This window comes from Mustela nigripes, chromosome 9 (genome assembly GCF_022355385.1).
Source record: "Mustela nigripes isolate SB6536 chromosome 9, MUSNIG.SB6536, whole genome shotgun sequence".
Classification (NCBI taxonomy): domain Eukaryota; kingdom Metazoa; phylum Chordata; class Mammalia; order Carnivora; family Mustelidae; genus Mustela; species Mustela nigripes.
In genome coordinates, this window is record NC_081565.1 from 29,476,710 (window position 1) to 29,490,638 (window position 13,929).

Consider the following 13,929-nt stretch of genomic DNA (forward strand, 5'->3'; position numbering starts at 1 on the left):
CTTAGAACCTTGGGAATCATCCCCTCCTGTGAACAGGCAGTTCAGCTGGTCCCTCAAGGTGGTCATGGACTTGAGAGGCCTAAAGAATGTAGGATCAAATTAACCCACAGACCCATCTATTCTTTGTCACCATCTATTTTATTGAGAACCTGATTTGAACATGTATGTAATGCCAGGTACTAAGATAACCACTCTAGGGCCCGGTCATCGTCTGGAATGTCACACTCCTTAATGCACACAGACACACACACACACACACAGAAGCATATCTTCTTATTATACAATTAACAGATTCCCAGTTTTCCTGCAATGCAAGGACCACGAAATTCTATACTTTTCTTATTCAGTCCCCAATCAGTGGAATCCTCTGAAGCCTGCAAGAATTTCCAGCATCCATGCTTGGTGTGCTCTCTAGGGTCTCAGGAGGGACCCCTTCCCTTGCGGTTTATCCTTTATTATGATTTTCACTCCTTTTCTTTTCTGGCACCCCAGGCTTGCAGCAGCTATTCTGGTTGTCAGAAAAGTTTTGTTCTGAGATGCCTTTAAAGGTCTGTTTTGAGGAAAACAGCATTCACTTTGCAACCTTCTTGAGAATTTTATTTAGAGAGCTTCTTCATCCCGAAGATTTAAAGCATGATGAAAACTTTAGCTCATGAATCAAAACAGCCCTCCAGAGTTAAAAGCTAGCTGTATTTGCATAACAATTTAGCTGCTCCAAACAGCAGGGCAAGGTCAGGTGAAATAAATCGCCAAGGTCACGGTTCTCTTGAAGTGGTACTGAAATTCAGAACAGCAGGTCCCCAGTCTTGCTTACCCCAAGGATGTGTCTCTAATCTCCTTCTAAAGGATACCAAGGTATAAAATAAATCTATTGCACGCGTGGAAACCACAGGCCTGCCCTTAACCCTCTCTTTGGCTTCTAATTTCAGATTCAGGTCCTGGAGGAAGAGACCAAATCCTAAACCACTGACTTCACTGCATTACCATACAAATGAAAGAACTTACTAGAAATAGTGATCTGGAGGGCTCTCGGTCTAAACTAGAAACTGCTGTTGACCGTGCTTGAAACTCCAAAAGTATTTTGAAGCTCTTTAATTTCTTGGTCAAATAATTGCTTCAAATTCACTTATCTACTTCCGAGAATCTAAAGACATGAGGAATCCTTAAAAACCGCAAAGGCCCACGTGCCCGAGAGAAGGAAGCCGAGATGAAATGTGTAAGTGACTCTGGCTTTGGTGCCCTTAGCGAGAAAAACCTTTAAAGCGCCACATGGAAAAGAAGCTCCTTACTCGTTCAAGTCCCCAGTTTCTTAGAACCCAGCCCGGCGAAGCACTGGATTTCAGATTCCTCAGGTACATCCGCATTCGGAATTCTCTGCGGCTCAGCGTCCTCGCCCTCGCCCTCGCGGGTCTCCCGGAATTTCGCAAACCAAGCCCCGGCGCCTTTGGGGAGCCGACTTTCCAGGGGCGCGGGAAGCGCCACCCGGGAATCTCACCATCAGTGGGCGTTTAGCGCAGCCAAGCGACAGGCTGGCGCCAGGGCTCAGCAACAGGGAGGCGCCGGCTGAGGCGGGGAGAACTTTGCGCTCCGAGCAGAACCACCCTTTGCTGGCCAGTCGCGTCGCTCCTCCGAGGAAGCAGGCGGCGGCGGCGACTGGGCGGAAAGAGGAGCGAAGCAAGGAAAAGAGGAAGTAGCGAGACAGGAAGAAAGATGAAGCCAGTGCCGGGGGGGCCCGCCAGAGGGTGGCGGACGGTGGAGCAAGGAGGATTTGGCTTCTTTTTCGCACTCTGGGCGTGAACGCTGCCTCCTGCGCGACCCCAAGGAAATAAGTGGGTCTCGCCTGGGCAGAAAAGGAAAAGAAAAGAATCCAAGTGAGCGCGTTGCCTCCTGGGTCGCGTTGCCCCCCTAGGAACTCCGGTGGCTTTCCAGCCCAGCCGCGGGACCGGACGCAGTGCCCCAGCCGCCCTGCAGATGGGGAGAGCAGGGAACCGGCGCCCAAGCCGCGGGTGACCGGCGCCGGCCCGCCCGCCTGCACGCCTCCGCGCAGGGACCGGGCGGGCGGAGGATGCGAGGCGGAGGGACCCGGGTGCGCTAGGCTCCAACTTGGATGGCCCGGAGACCGCTTCGGCTCCTGGGAGCGCTCCGCAGCGTAGAGTGAGCTGCCCGCGGGACCTGGGGGCGGAGACCTTAGGCAGCGGCTGGAGGGGGGGCGAGCCGGGCGCAGGAGGGGGCGCGCTTTCTCCCTGCGGGTCTCAGTAATGAGGAGATTGAGTTTGTGGTGGCTGCTGAGCAGGGTCTGTCTGCTGCTGCCGCCGCCCTGCGCTCTGGTGCTGGCCGGGGTGCCCCGCTCCTCCTCGCACCCGCAGCCCTGCCAGATCCTCAAGCGCATCGGGCACGCGGTGAGGGTGGGCGCGGTGCACTTGCAGCCCTGGACCACGGCCCCCCGCGTCGCCAGCCGCGCTCCGGACGGCAGCCGGGCGGGCGCCCAGAGGGATGAGCCCGAACCAGGGACTTGGCGACCCCCGGCGCCCTCGCCGGGCGCACGTTGGTTGGGGAGCGCCCTGCATGGCCGGGGCCCGCCGCGCGCCCGGAAGCCCGGGGAGGGCGCCGGGGCCGAGACCCTGTGGCCTCGGGACGCCCTCCTCTTCGCCGTGGACAACCTGAACCGCGTGGAAGGTCTGCTGCCCTACAACCTGTCTTTGGAAGTCGTGATGGCCATCGAGGCGGGCCTGGGCGATCTGCCGCTCCTGCCCTTCTCCTCCCCAAGCTCGCCGTGGAGCAGTGACCCTTTCTCCTTTCTGCAGAGCGTGTGCCACACCGTGGTGGTGCAAGGGGTGTCGGCGCTGCTCGCCTTCCCCCAGAGCCAGGGTGAGATGATGGAGCTCGACTTGGTCAGCTCCGTCCTCCACATTCCGGTGATCAGCATCGTGCGCCACGAGTTTCCGCGGGAGAGTCAGGTGAGAAGAGTGGGGCGCCGCTTGGGGGCCGGGACCTTTATGGAGGGGAGGAGGGGAGAAAGAGGAAGGCTGAAGTCTGGAGGGACTTGGGGCTTTACAACTTTGATTACTGTTTAAGGATCGGACCATGTCCATGGATGGTTGTTTGAAGAGCCTCAGTAAAAGTTAAATAAGACAGTGTAAGTGCGGACAGAAACAAGAGGTAGGGGTAGCAGATAAAGAAAGGAAGTGGGGGAAAATAAGCGGGAAAAAAAAAAAAAAAACCCTCATGTTTTGACGAGCTGGGAAAACCTAGTGGATGCTGGACGGAAGTAGAAGTCAAAGTTCAGGAGCGTGGAGAGCAATCTTTTTTCTAAAGATGAGCTCGGGGGATGGGGATGTGAGATTCCTGACGAAGCTAGAGTCTTTCAACTCCCGAGAGGAATTGAACATGAGGCAAGAAGAGCTGCATCTGCTCTGACTTCTTTAGAAGGTGTGCCTGAGGCTTGGGCGGTGGTGTACGGAGAAAAAAATCCCTCTGAATTCCTATGAGTAAACAGGGAATCTGCAATAGTACGGAAGCCATAGGTAAAGAAGGGCGGTTAATTACCCTTGGGCATTGACATGCATTAGAATTAATATCTGGTAGCGAAAAAATCGATGGGAGGACTCATTTGGGGTTGGGTTTTTTTTTGGTCCCTACCTACTATCTGCGTGATGTGGGCTCAGAGACTGGCTGTATGCAGTAGCTGTGTTCAGCCCATTTCTGTCTCAATGATTTAGGACTAAAAACAGAAGAATCCAATGCTTTTGTTTATATAGGTTAAAAAATTGAATGTATTTTCAATAAAATAAGCTATTTGTGAACTTACTATTGACAATAATGTACATATTTAAAGAGAGGGCGGGATCCTCTCAACAATGGGAGTTTAATGCATTTTGTGCATTTTTTAAATCAAAATATCAGGCTTCATTAAGCCTGGCACAAATATTTATGACACAAATAGGTAATCTGTGTTGGCCCCATGGTAAAGATTGAGGAACTAAGGAAAGTTTTGGTCAGTGTACTAATAAGAGTCCAGACACTGGAGAATTTCTAACTCTACATATCATTTCGCTATCCCTTTAGCAGGAAAAAAAAAAATCTAATCTCTTTTCTTCCACTTTTGATATATATACATAGATCAAAGCTAAAATGAGTAAGGCCAAATACAAGTGAAAAGTTTGATAGAATCTATGCATAAAATATCGCGAGAGTACCAACGATTTCTTTTTCTAGAAAAATGAATCTTACACTTTGAATCTTAGGAAGGCTGGACACCCGCTACTTTCAGCAGTTGCCCAGAAGATTGCAATTTAATGCTGAACTATAGAGATTTGATCTGCAGAGTGCAGGCTAATTAACTTTTATCTAAAACATTTCCGTCACCTGAATCTGAATGACTGTAGGCAGCAGATGGGAAGGCAGGGAAAACACAGGTGCACAATGCTGCCAATGGTCAAAGTGTTATAAACATGAAATTGCATCCATAGGGTGCATCATTATTAATATATATGCAGAATCAGATTGAACAAAATGCAAGAGTCAGCATCACGTGCTTCTCATCATTGCTTCTCTATTACCTAATACTTCATAAGTTGCCAATAGTGTTCACAGTCTCCAGACTCCTTTCCATTTGTAGATTGTTTGGCAGGTCTTAAATAGCAAGAATTTCCCCCAAATTAGTGTGCCTTAGAAAGGAAATTGTGTTCCATGATGGATTTGTGCAGTATCCAACACATTACAACTAGGGGACCAGAGAAACCGTGAAGCAGCGTCTAGAATCAGACAACTTCACAGCTTTACGACCACTGTGGGAACAGTCTTCCGGCGACAACCCTTACAAGTTGCCAATAAAATGAACACGCCGCCAAGCACATCTACTTCTGTACTTCAATTCAGAAATGTATTTTAAATCACTGTTGTCACTGTTATTTTCATGACACACATCTTGAAAGGGAGAGATTATTATATTAACTCAGTTCTTGTTTGCCCAACTGACATGGTCTCTCATTTATCTTTGTATTTTAAATTCCAACATATCAAACTTTTTACTTTTAGTATATCATTTACATGTCATTCTGTAAGGTTGTATATTAAGAATGTCCAACTCAATGTCAAGTCACCATAATATATAATTTTAGGATATGACCATAATCTGCTTTCAGCAAAAATAATAACTGATCTTTCCCTTGTGTCTGCTAAAAAGCAGACCTTTCTCCCATACCCTGATGTGATTTAAAAAAAAAAAAAAAAACCTTTCAAAATATAAAAGAATGTCAGAGTCATTTTATACATTAAATAAAAGTGGTTTAATTTAGCCACTGTTCTCATTGGATTCTACAGCCCAGTGACCCAATACATTGATTGGGTCAGTGCCTGAAAAAGGGATTCCAGAGGAAAGTGGACTTGTCCACACAAAGAAGTGAAATAAAATTGTATCTCTTATTCAGAAAAATCAAAATTGCTTGGGGCAGTAGTAACAACAGTGTTTTCTCTCACTTTCTTTTGGGCGATTTATTTCCTTCATCTGAAACTTTTAATTATTAAATAGTGGTTTTGATAGTGTTCTGCCATAGCTTGTGAATGGAAAGAGATACGAATGAAATGATCAAAACCCTGAGGAAAGCATTATAGTTTTATTTCACTAAGCTATTTATTGGAAACAAAGACATAAGGCCATCAGTTTGTAAGGTAGTAAACTACCCACTTTCAGAAATCATATATAAATCATATATAATAAAAAATTCAGAAATCATACATAATAAAAGTTCATTCAACATTACCACATAGGAGAGGATCAAAGCACCTTTCCATCTAAAAAATTCTGACTTGACTTTACACTCAAACCTCCACTTGAGGCTAACTCATTCTATTAAAATGATAATTTCTTACTTCTAAGTTCTGTTCCCACGACCTTCAAGTAATGATGCTGCATATGGATCCAGTTACATTTAAGTTATATTAAGTTCTTATAATTGTTCTTTCTCTTCCATCTCATACTACCTTCTCTTCTAGGGATTTTGTATAGTTTCTCCAAAGTTAACTCCTTGAAATTTACCTGCTCAGTTAGTGACAGATACAGGTTTCTTTCTAAAATGTGCATTTCAAGTTAATTCCATATTGGTGCCCTTAAGCAGAGTTAATGGAGTAATATAATTAGCTTAGATCCAAACCCAGGTGATCAAAAACGGACTCAGGGCCACTCCCTGGGTGGCACAGTTGGTTGAGCAGTGGACTCTTGATTCCGGCTCAGGTCTTGATCTTAGGGTCCTGAGGTTGAGTCACACTTGGGCTCCCCGCTCACCGGGGAGTCTGCTTCTCTACTTCTCCATCTCCCTCTACCCCTCCTGCTACTCATGCATGCGCGCACGCACGCACACACACACACACACACACACACTCTCTCTCTCTCTCTCTCCCCCTCCTCTCTCCCTTTTTTTCAAATAAATAAATATTTTAAAAAATAAAAAACAAAAAGTGACTGTATTACATTTTTTTTGTTCTGTTGGTTTTTTAAAAAAATGTGTATTACTGTTTTTAACTTCAGTTGAACGTATCAACCACAGTTCGCCAAACTCATGAGCCGTGTATGCTAATTAATATGTTTATTCCCATGGAAACACAGTGTTCTTAGATGGTCCCTTTTCTCTGACAACACAGTACTAAATACCCGAGCCTATTTATTAGTTTGGCTGTTTATTAGCCCAGTGCCACTTCTGATACAGGGACCACAACAGCAATCCCACTAAGGAACAGGTTCCCCCCACTATCTGAAAGTAAAGCAGTCCTATAAAATCTTTCATAAGCCGAAGTAGCAGAAAGTAAAGTGTATTCTCCGCTTTCCGAAAGTTTGTGTAATACCAATTCACGTTGAGGAAAGACTTACATTAGCACCTGCTTTCCCTAATGGGAAAAGTTCAGAAGGGGATTTTCGTTCTTATGAAAGCAAAGTGGAATAATGTGGAGGTTCAGAAAGTTGGGGAAGCTGGTAGTGCCGCTTTAGCCAAGCTTTCGCCCGCAATCGTGGTCCCGGAAGTAGATGATTTCTCCTCCCCTGACGTAGGGTCAAAGGTCAGTAGTAGCTTCTGGTAGCGTCAAAGGTCGGCAGTAGCTTCCCGCCGGATCAGAATGCGCTCGGCTTTCTCCTCACTTCATTTTATCACATAGGTGTTTTCACCAGAGGAAGGTGAGTGCTGTCAATAAGATATTTTGGTAAACGGACCATATTCACATAATTTTTATTACAATAGATTGTTATATTGTTTTATTTGGTTATTATTGTTGTTAATCTCTTACTGTCCCTAATTTATAAATTAAACTTCATCGTATGTGTGTATAGGAAAAACACAGTATTTATAGTATAGGTACTATTCATGATTTCAGGCATTCACTGTGGGTCTTGGAATGTGTCCCCCACGGATAAGGGGGGACTAATGTCTTAGGTCCGTCGTTAGGGGACAAGTAAAGGACATTTATTTTTAAAAGATCTACTCTCAACTGTATTGGTTTTCCTTGACTTGCTCCGTACAAAACACTGCTTTCTGTCCTCTGGGGGAAATATATTTTTCTGTTAATTCATGATGAATGGCTGATAGTAGCACCTAATTGTTGCTGACCTGAAGATAAATGATTTCAAATTAAATGTCAAGTGATACAAAACTTTTCTTAGAAGTGATCTTTTACAGTCTCCTTTTGAGGTACAGAGATGGGATTAATTTGTAAGTTTTTTTTTTTTTTTTAATTTGGGGATTTTTTTGTTTTGTTTTTATAATACTTAAATTTTTTCCCCAGGGGCGCCTGGGTGGCTCAGTGGGTTAAGCCGCTGCCTTCGGCTCAGGTCATGATCTCAGGGTCCTGGGATCGCCTCTCTCTCTCTCTCTCTCTCTCTGCCTGCCTCTCTGCCTACTTGTGATCTCTGTCTGTCAAATAAAATAAATTAAAAAATCTAAAAAAAAAAAAAAAATTTTTTTTCCCCAAATCAGAAGAGGTTAGCAGATACATTCACTGGGCAATTAATCTGTCTCACCCACTTTTCTTGTGCCTGCCACAGTGTAATCTTAGAGAATATTTGGTCTTAACCTTCTTTGACTATTCCATCTTGGAGTTAATTTATGATCGAATCAACTGAACTAAGTATCTGCATCATCTGAAGACCAGTTTCATTGTTAATTCCTTAATACTTTATCTTTGGGTGTTGCAGGATCCACCGTGGATTTTGTGCTGTTAGACTTTATTTCATGAATACCTCCAGTCAAATTCCAGTCACGCTGGTTAAAAGGGCACAATATAATGGGAGGCACATCAAGTAACAGTCAAAAGGTTCTCAGCCTTCCTCTGCCTCTTACTGGCCATGTAATCTTGGGCAAGTGCCTCCATCTCTGAACATCTGTGCTTATCTGTCAAAAGAAGGTACTTACCAATCTGACAGAGTTGTTTTGTGAATCAGATAAAAAAATGAAGTACTTTTGGGAAAATTTATAGTGTTAGCCAAACAACTGGTAGACAAGTGTTGGTCCAATAAGAATCATCCAATTAATTTTTCACTAATTCTCATTAGTAGTTACCAAATTGGGATGTGATTTACAGTGTATCATGTCTTCATCCTCTACCTTACCCTCCAGTCCCTCATTTTCTTCTCTTCAGGGGAAAAAAAAAAGTAGATTTAACCCTCCATCAAAAAAGGAAAAAAAAAAAAGAAGAACTAGACTTCTAAATATGTTGCACATTTGCCCCAAAATAGAAGACGTGCCGTAGGTACTATTTCTATACAGAGGGCAAATTTCCACCTATGACACATCTAACAGTTTCTAGACCCTTAGGTATTGCCATCGAAGCCGCAGTAAGATGCCCAAGGTTTTTCAGAAATCTTGGTCTCTTACCTTGGTTAGAAGTTTTTCCTGTAAGCAAACTTAACAATAATAGAGTGTTCATTGAGAATATGGCCTCTCCATTTGGCTCTTCTGATATTATTTTCACGGAAGTTTTTCTTGATGAAAAAAGCAGGGTGTTGGTTCATACTGAGCAAAAGCTCCTTCCCAGCTCTGCAGGAAGCCTGCTCTTCTACTCCCCCTGCTTATGTACCCTCTCTCGCTTTCTGTCTCTCTCTCTCTTTGTCAAATAAGTAAATAATCTTTAGGGGCTGGGGGAAGCTCCTTAATCTCATCTTGCACAGATAATAAGTTTGCAAACCAGCTACTCTGAGAACCTTTGTCCTAGGCAACTACAGGGGGCGGGGGGCTCTCATAGCAAGATATTGTTCATTTTGTTGATATCACTAAATGTAGAGATGAGACTCTCATTGTCTCTTGTTCTGCCAACTCTAGCTACTGCCACTCACATACACAGAAAAGTAGAGGAAGTGTACGACACCGGAAATGTGATGCTGAATCTATAAAACTAGGCAAGAAGGAAGAAAGAACGTCTCAGCATCTGCCACATTGCTTTTTCAGTGAATGCATGAATAACAAACTAATGGGAATCATTAAGCTATTCATTAGTCTCTCTCAGATCTTTTCTTTATGGGATAGTGGGAGAAAAGAGCAATGGGGAAAAGGTGAACTAGGAATACGCCAGCTGCCTGTCCCTGCCCTCACTTTCTCCCTTCCCTTAACCCAACCTAACACCTCAGGTAGATTTTCAGTTCTCCTTCTGAGTGTGTAAGATTCAGTCACTCTCAGGGGACACTGGGATCTCCTGCATTGAGGGAGCAGGCTGACCATACAGACCTGGCCTTGTATTGTGTCAGTCAGGGTAAATACTGACACTGAAAGTCTAGTATCTGGCTGGCCAGGGATGGTCTCCTGTAGAGATGAGCCTTTAAGGATTCAAGTGGTAAAGAAACAGGATGACTTATTTTTTCAGCCAGGCTGAATTATGCCCCATTGTTTTTCATTTGAGTCACAGATTTAGGAAAAAACTCAATCATAAATATTTTTTGTAGCATTTATGCTTTTCAGGTCTTCAAAAATGTGCTCACAGAATCCTTCTAGCAGTCTTGTGAGGTAGAAAACAATATATACAACATACAGAGTACATGAGGAGCTATGCATTCTAGGAAAATAGAAGTCACCAAGAAGAAAAACAGACTAATAGCTCCTTCTAAATTCAGTTGAATTTGTTAGCCTACAATCCAAGAACAGACTGGATCCATCACCGCCTTTGAATTAACTCAGAAAAGAGCATAAAAGAGAGACTCTACTTCAAGTTTGATTGTTAAAAGCGTATTTCATGCTAAATAACCAGTAATGGGAATTGACTTAAATGAATCATGATATATCTTTACAGTGGAGTTCTATATACCCATTCAAATGAAAATATGTTGATACAGAGATAGAAATAAGATTTATATAATTTGTATAAAGTATGACCTTGATCCTGGAAACTATGAGTCCAGAATTTTATTTATAAAAATGGAAATAGAAGTCCATTTTTTCCCTCTCCACACTTCTATTTATTTTTTTTCCACACTTCTATTAAAAAAAAAAAAGTATGTATTGCCTTTGTGATTAAAAATATTAAGAGAGGTGGGGCGCCTGGGTGGCTCAGATGGTTAAGTGTCTGTCTGCCTTTGGCCTGGGTCATGATCTCGGGGTCCTGGGATCAAGCCCAGCATCAGGCTCCCTGGTCGGCAGGAAGCCTGCTTCCCTCTCACTCTCTGCCTGCCTCTGCCTACTTGTGATTTCTCTCTCTCTCTTCCTCTCAAATAAATAAATAAAATATTTAAAAAATATTTTTAAGAGGAAAAAAAAAGTCACCTTTACATTTCCTCACCAATGCTTTTGATACTTCAATATGAAAATACAAATTTTAGGAAAAAATAAATCGTAGAGTATGTTTAGATTTATCAGAGTCCTTTCACATCTGTTTTTCATTTTATCCTCACAATTACTTTCTGAGGTGAGCAAGACAATTAGTATTTATTACCTTTGCTTTGCAAATGAGACAAGAGTAACATAAATAAAAGAAATACAAAGCTGGAATGAAGAGAAGAGGCTTTTGCGAGGCACAGACTTAGGTTTGACTCTTAGCTTTACAACTCTCTAGACCTCTTCCCTTGGGAAATATGTCTAATTTCTTGATCCATAAAATATGACTATCTCCTAAGGTTGTGGTAAGGATGACACCATGTATGCAAAGTTCTAAGCACAGCACCTGGAGCACTCTGTGTTCTTATTATGATAATGCTCATTCTTTTGATGTAAAGTGTTGACATGGCAAGATTAATAAAAACTGAAATTATCAGAGTAAGAACTCACATATTCCGGGTTGCTCTCCAGAGTATTTCTATATGCATTTTTTCTTAATTTTTTTAAAAAGATTTATTTATTTATTCCAGAGAGAGAGAAAGGGAGGGTTTGAGCGGGTGTAGGGAAGGGGTGTGGTGCAGAGGAAAAGGGAGAGAATCTCAAGCAGGCTTCTGCTGAGCACGGAGCTGGCCCTGAGATCATGATCTGAGTCAAAACCAAGGGTCCGATGCTCAACTGCCTGAGGCACCCAGGCACCCCTCTATATACATTTTCAAGATGCACACTGTATTCAAGCTTGGGAGATCCAATTCCCTTGCCCCAACCCTTAGAAAAACAAAGAAAACTGCTGTTTTGAAACCACACTTAGAGTTCCATTTTACTGAATCGCACCCTCAGCTTAGGTGTATGTAAACTCCGTTAGCAAAAAAGTGAACTTTGAGGTCCGGTTTCAACTAGTTGCTCTTTTGTATTGGTCGTGAATGACTGGCTCTTTGGATCAGGGGTAAAAAAAAAATAATGTTTTGGGCGCCTGGGTGGCTCTGTGGGTTGGGCCGCTGCCTTCGGCTCGGGTCGTGGTCTCGGGGTCCTGGGATCGAGTCCCGCATCGGGCTCCCTGCTGGGAGCCTGCTTCCTCCTCTCTCTCTCTCTGCCTGCCTCTCTGCCTACTTGTGATCTCTGTCGGGTGGATAAGTGAAATCTTTAAAAAAAAAAAAAAAAAGAAAAAGTTAAAAAAAAAAATAATGTTTTATTTCTATTCATTGGTATGAGGAACTCATTATTCTTGCTTTATCTACTATGCTAATTTCTCACAGGAGGCTCCCAGGAATTAAACTTAAGGAACAGTAGAACCATGAGCCAGCTGACCTTTTAGACTTCTTGGGGGAAATGAGGCTGTTAGGGCAAACTAATTTGACATGGATTGAAGGTTCAAAAGTTTCTGCTGTTTCATACAGGCCTTATCTGTACTAATGTAAATGACTTGTGGCATATGTTAGCTCAAAAATTTAGAGACAATAGCACTATTATATACCGAGGTTTACAGAAAATGGATACCCATAAGGCAAACTGTGTTTTACTAAATGCTGACTATACCAAAACTGTTTGATGCATACAACTTTGACGGACTTTTTACATGCCTTTGGTATGGACTACTCCCCATGTGTGTCCACAGATAACCTTGAGTAACATTTTGATATATTTTATTTTCTCAAAGTTAATGGTTAAAAATTTTTGGAAACCACAGGGTACAATTTAAGAAAGCCCTACTGTCAGTCCACCTAGGTGTTGACATCAAAGGACAGGAGAGAGGAAAATCTTTTTTTTTTTTAATTTTCTAAAAACTCAGAGTTGGCAGGGCTTTTGGAAACTTGGGCACTCTGAGTTGATGGTATTTCTGTATTAAAAAGTGGTGTTTTCCTTTGTATTTGCAATATAGCTTTATATTTCCAACATTCTGCCAATGGCTGCGTCTGTATAGTTCCAAACAATGCCTCAGTCTGGATCTTTCAGTACTATTCCTAAGAATGGCTTGGAAATGTGTTGTCACTACTCTCTTCTCAGCTAGGGGTGGTCATTAGCAGAACTTTTCGTGTTAAAGACCTTGATGGCTGCAAAACCTGCATATAACCTATTGGTATTTTTTGTATTGAAAACCTCAACTCAAAGCCAAGTCAAACAAAAGTTGGGTTAATACTCTCCAGATTAAAAATAAAAAATGTTTTTTAAAAATAATAAAATTAAAAATTAAAATGAAAAATGTTTTATTTCCATAATCAAAGTGAGATGCCCAGCATGTCTTCATCTAACAGAATCACAGTCTGGCAGATTGCAGAATTCTGTTTGTTCAGTCGCAGCCAGAGGTACTTAAACAGGGATTCCATTAAACAAAGAATTTGCTTGTGTATGTTGTGAATTTAATAGGTTCAGATGGAGAGCTGTTCTTGTTTTGATGCTGTATAAGGAATTAATTTGAGTCACCTCATACAGTGTTTCACACATAAGGAAATGCTTCAGTGTATACCTGAAAATGAATGATAAATCCATGCCTGAGTTAATCCAGTGTATCTTCACCCAGTGGGAGGCACAGAGAGCCATCTAGTGGTCCCTAAAAGACCGCTTTAAGTTAAAGCATCCTAGAAATCCAGCCTGACAAAGCAGGAGGGTTCCAAACAGCTTTTAAACATGTCCCATGTTTTACTGTGGGAAATCTAGGTTAACCCATCACAGAACAGACCTTCCTCTGGCTCTAAGAAGACCCAGCAGACTGCTGTTTGGCCACCATATCTATAATTGCAGTTATAAACCTTAAAGATATCTGAAAATGTGTGCCTCAAAAGGAGGAGAGGCAAATGAGAATGACTTTGACTAACTTCAGCAAGGCAGAGTGGCTAATTATGGTAATATTTACTATCACTTTAGTTTATAATGCAGCTTGAAAAGATGTAGCCATTTTATTGTGTTAAGCATATCCTTTGCTCCTTTATTTATAATTATTAGAAATGTATGTTCTTTGTGGATAATTCCAATAATTTAAAAAATGCCAAAGGATAAAATAAAAATCACCCATGAACCCAAAACCTAGAGATCTAGGCATATGTATATATTATAAAATTGGGAACCATGCTATTTTATGATTTTTAACTTTTATATTATAAACATCTTCTCATGTCGTTAATCTTTCTTCCATTATTTTAGTAGCTAGAAA

At 42.4% G+C, this 13,929-nt stretch overlaps 1 protein-coding gene across 1 annotated transcript in view; it reads left to right on the forward strand.

Moving 5' to 3' along the window:
• The first annotated feature begins 2,021 nt into the window (after positions 1-2,021).
• GRIN3A (glutamate ionotropic receptor NMDA type subunit 3A) overlaps positions 2,022-13,929 on the forward strand; it is a 164,033-nt gene continuing 152,125 nt past the window's right edge. Inside the window, exon 1 of the mRNA XM_059411168.1 lies at positions 2,022-2,957. Within this exon, the coding sequence (XP_059267151.1) occupies positions 2,259-2,957 (699 nt within the window). The 5' untranslated portion in view covers positions 2,022-2,258. The remainder of the gene's footprint in view (positions 2,958-13,929) is intronic.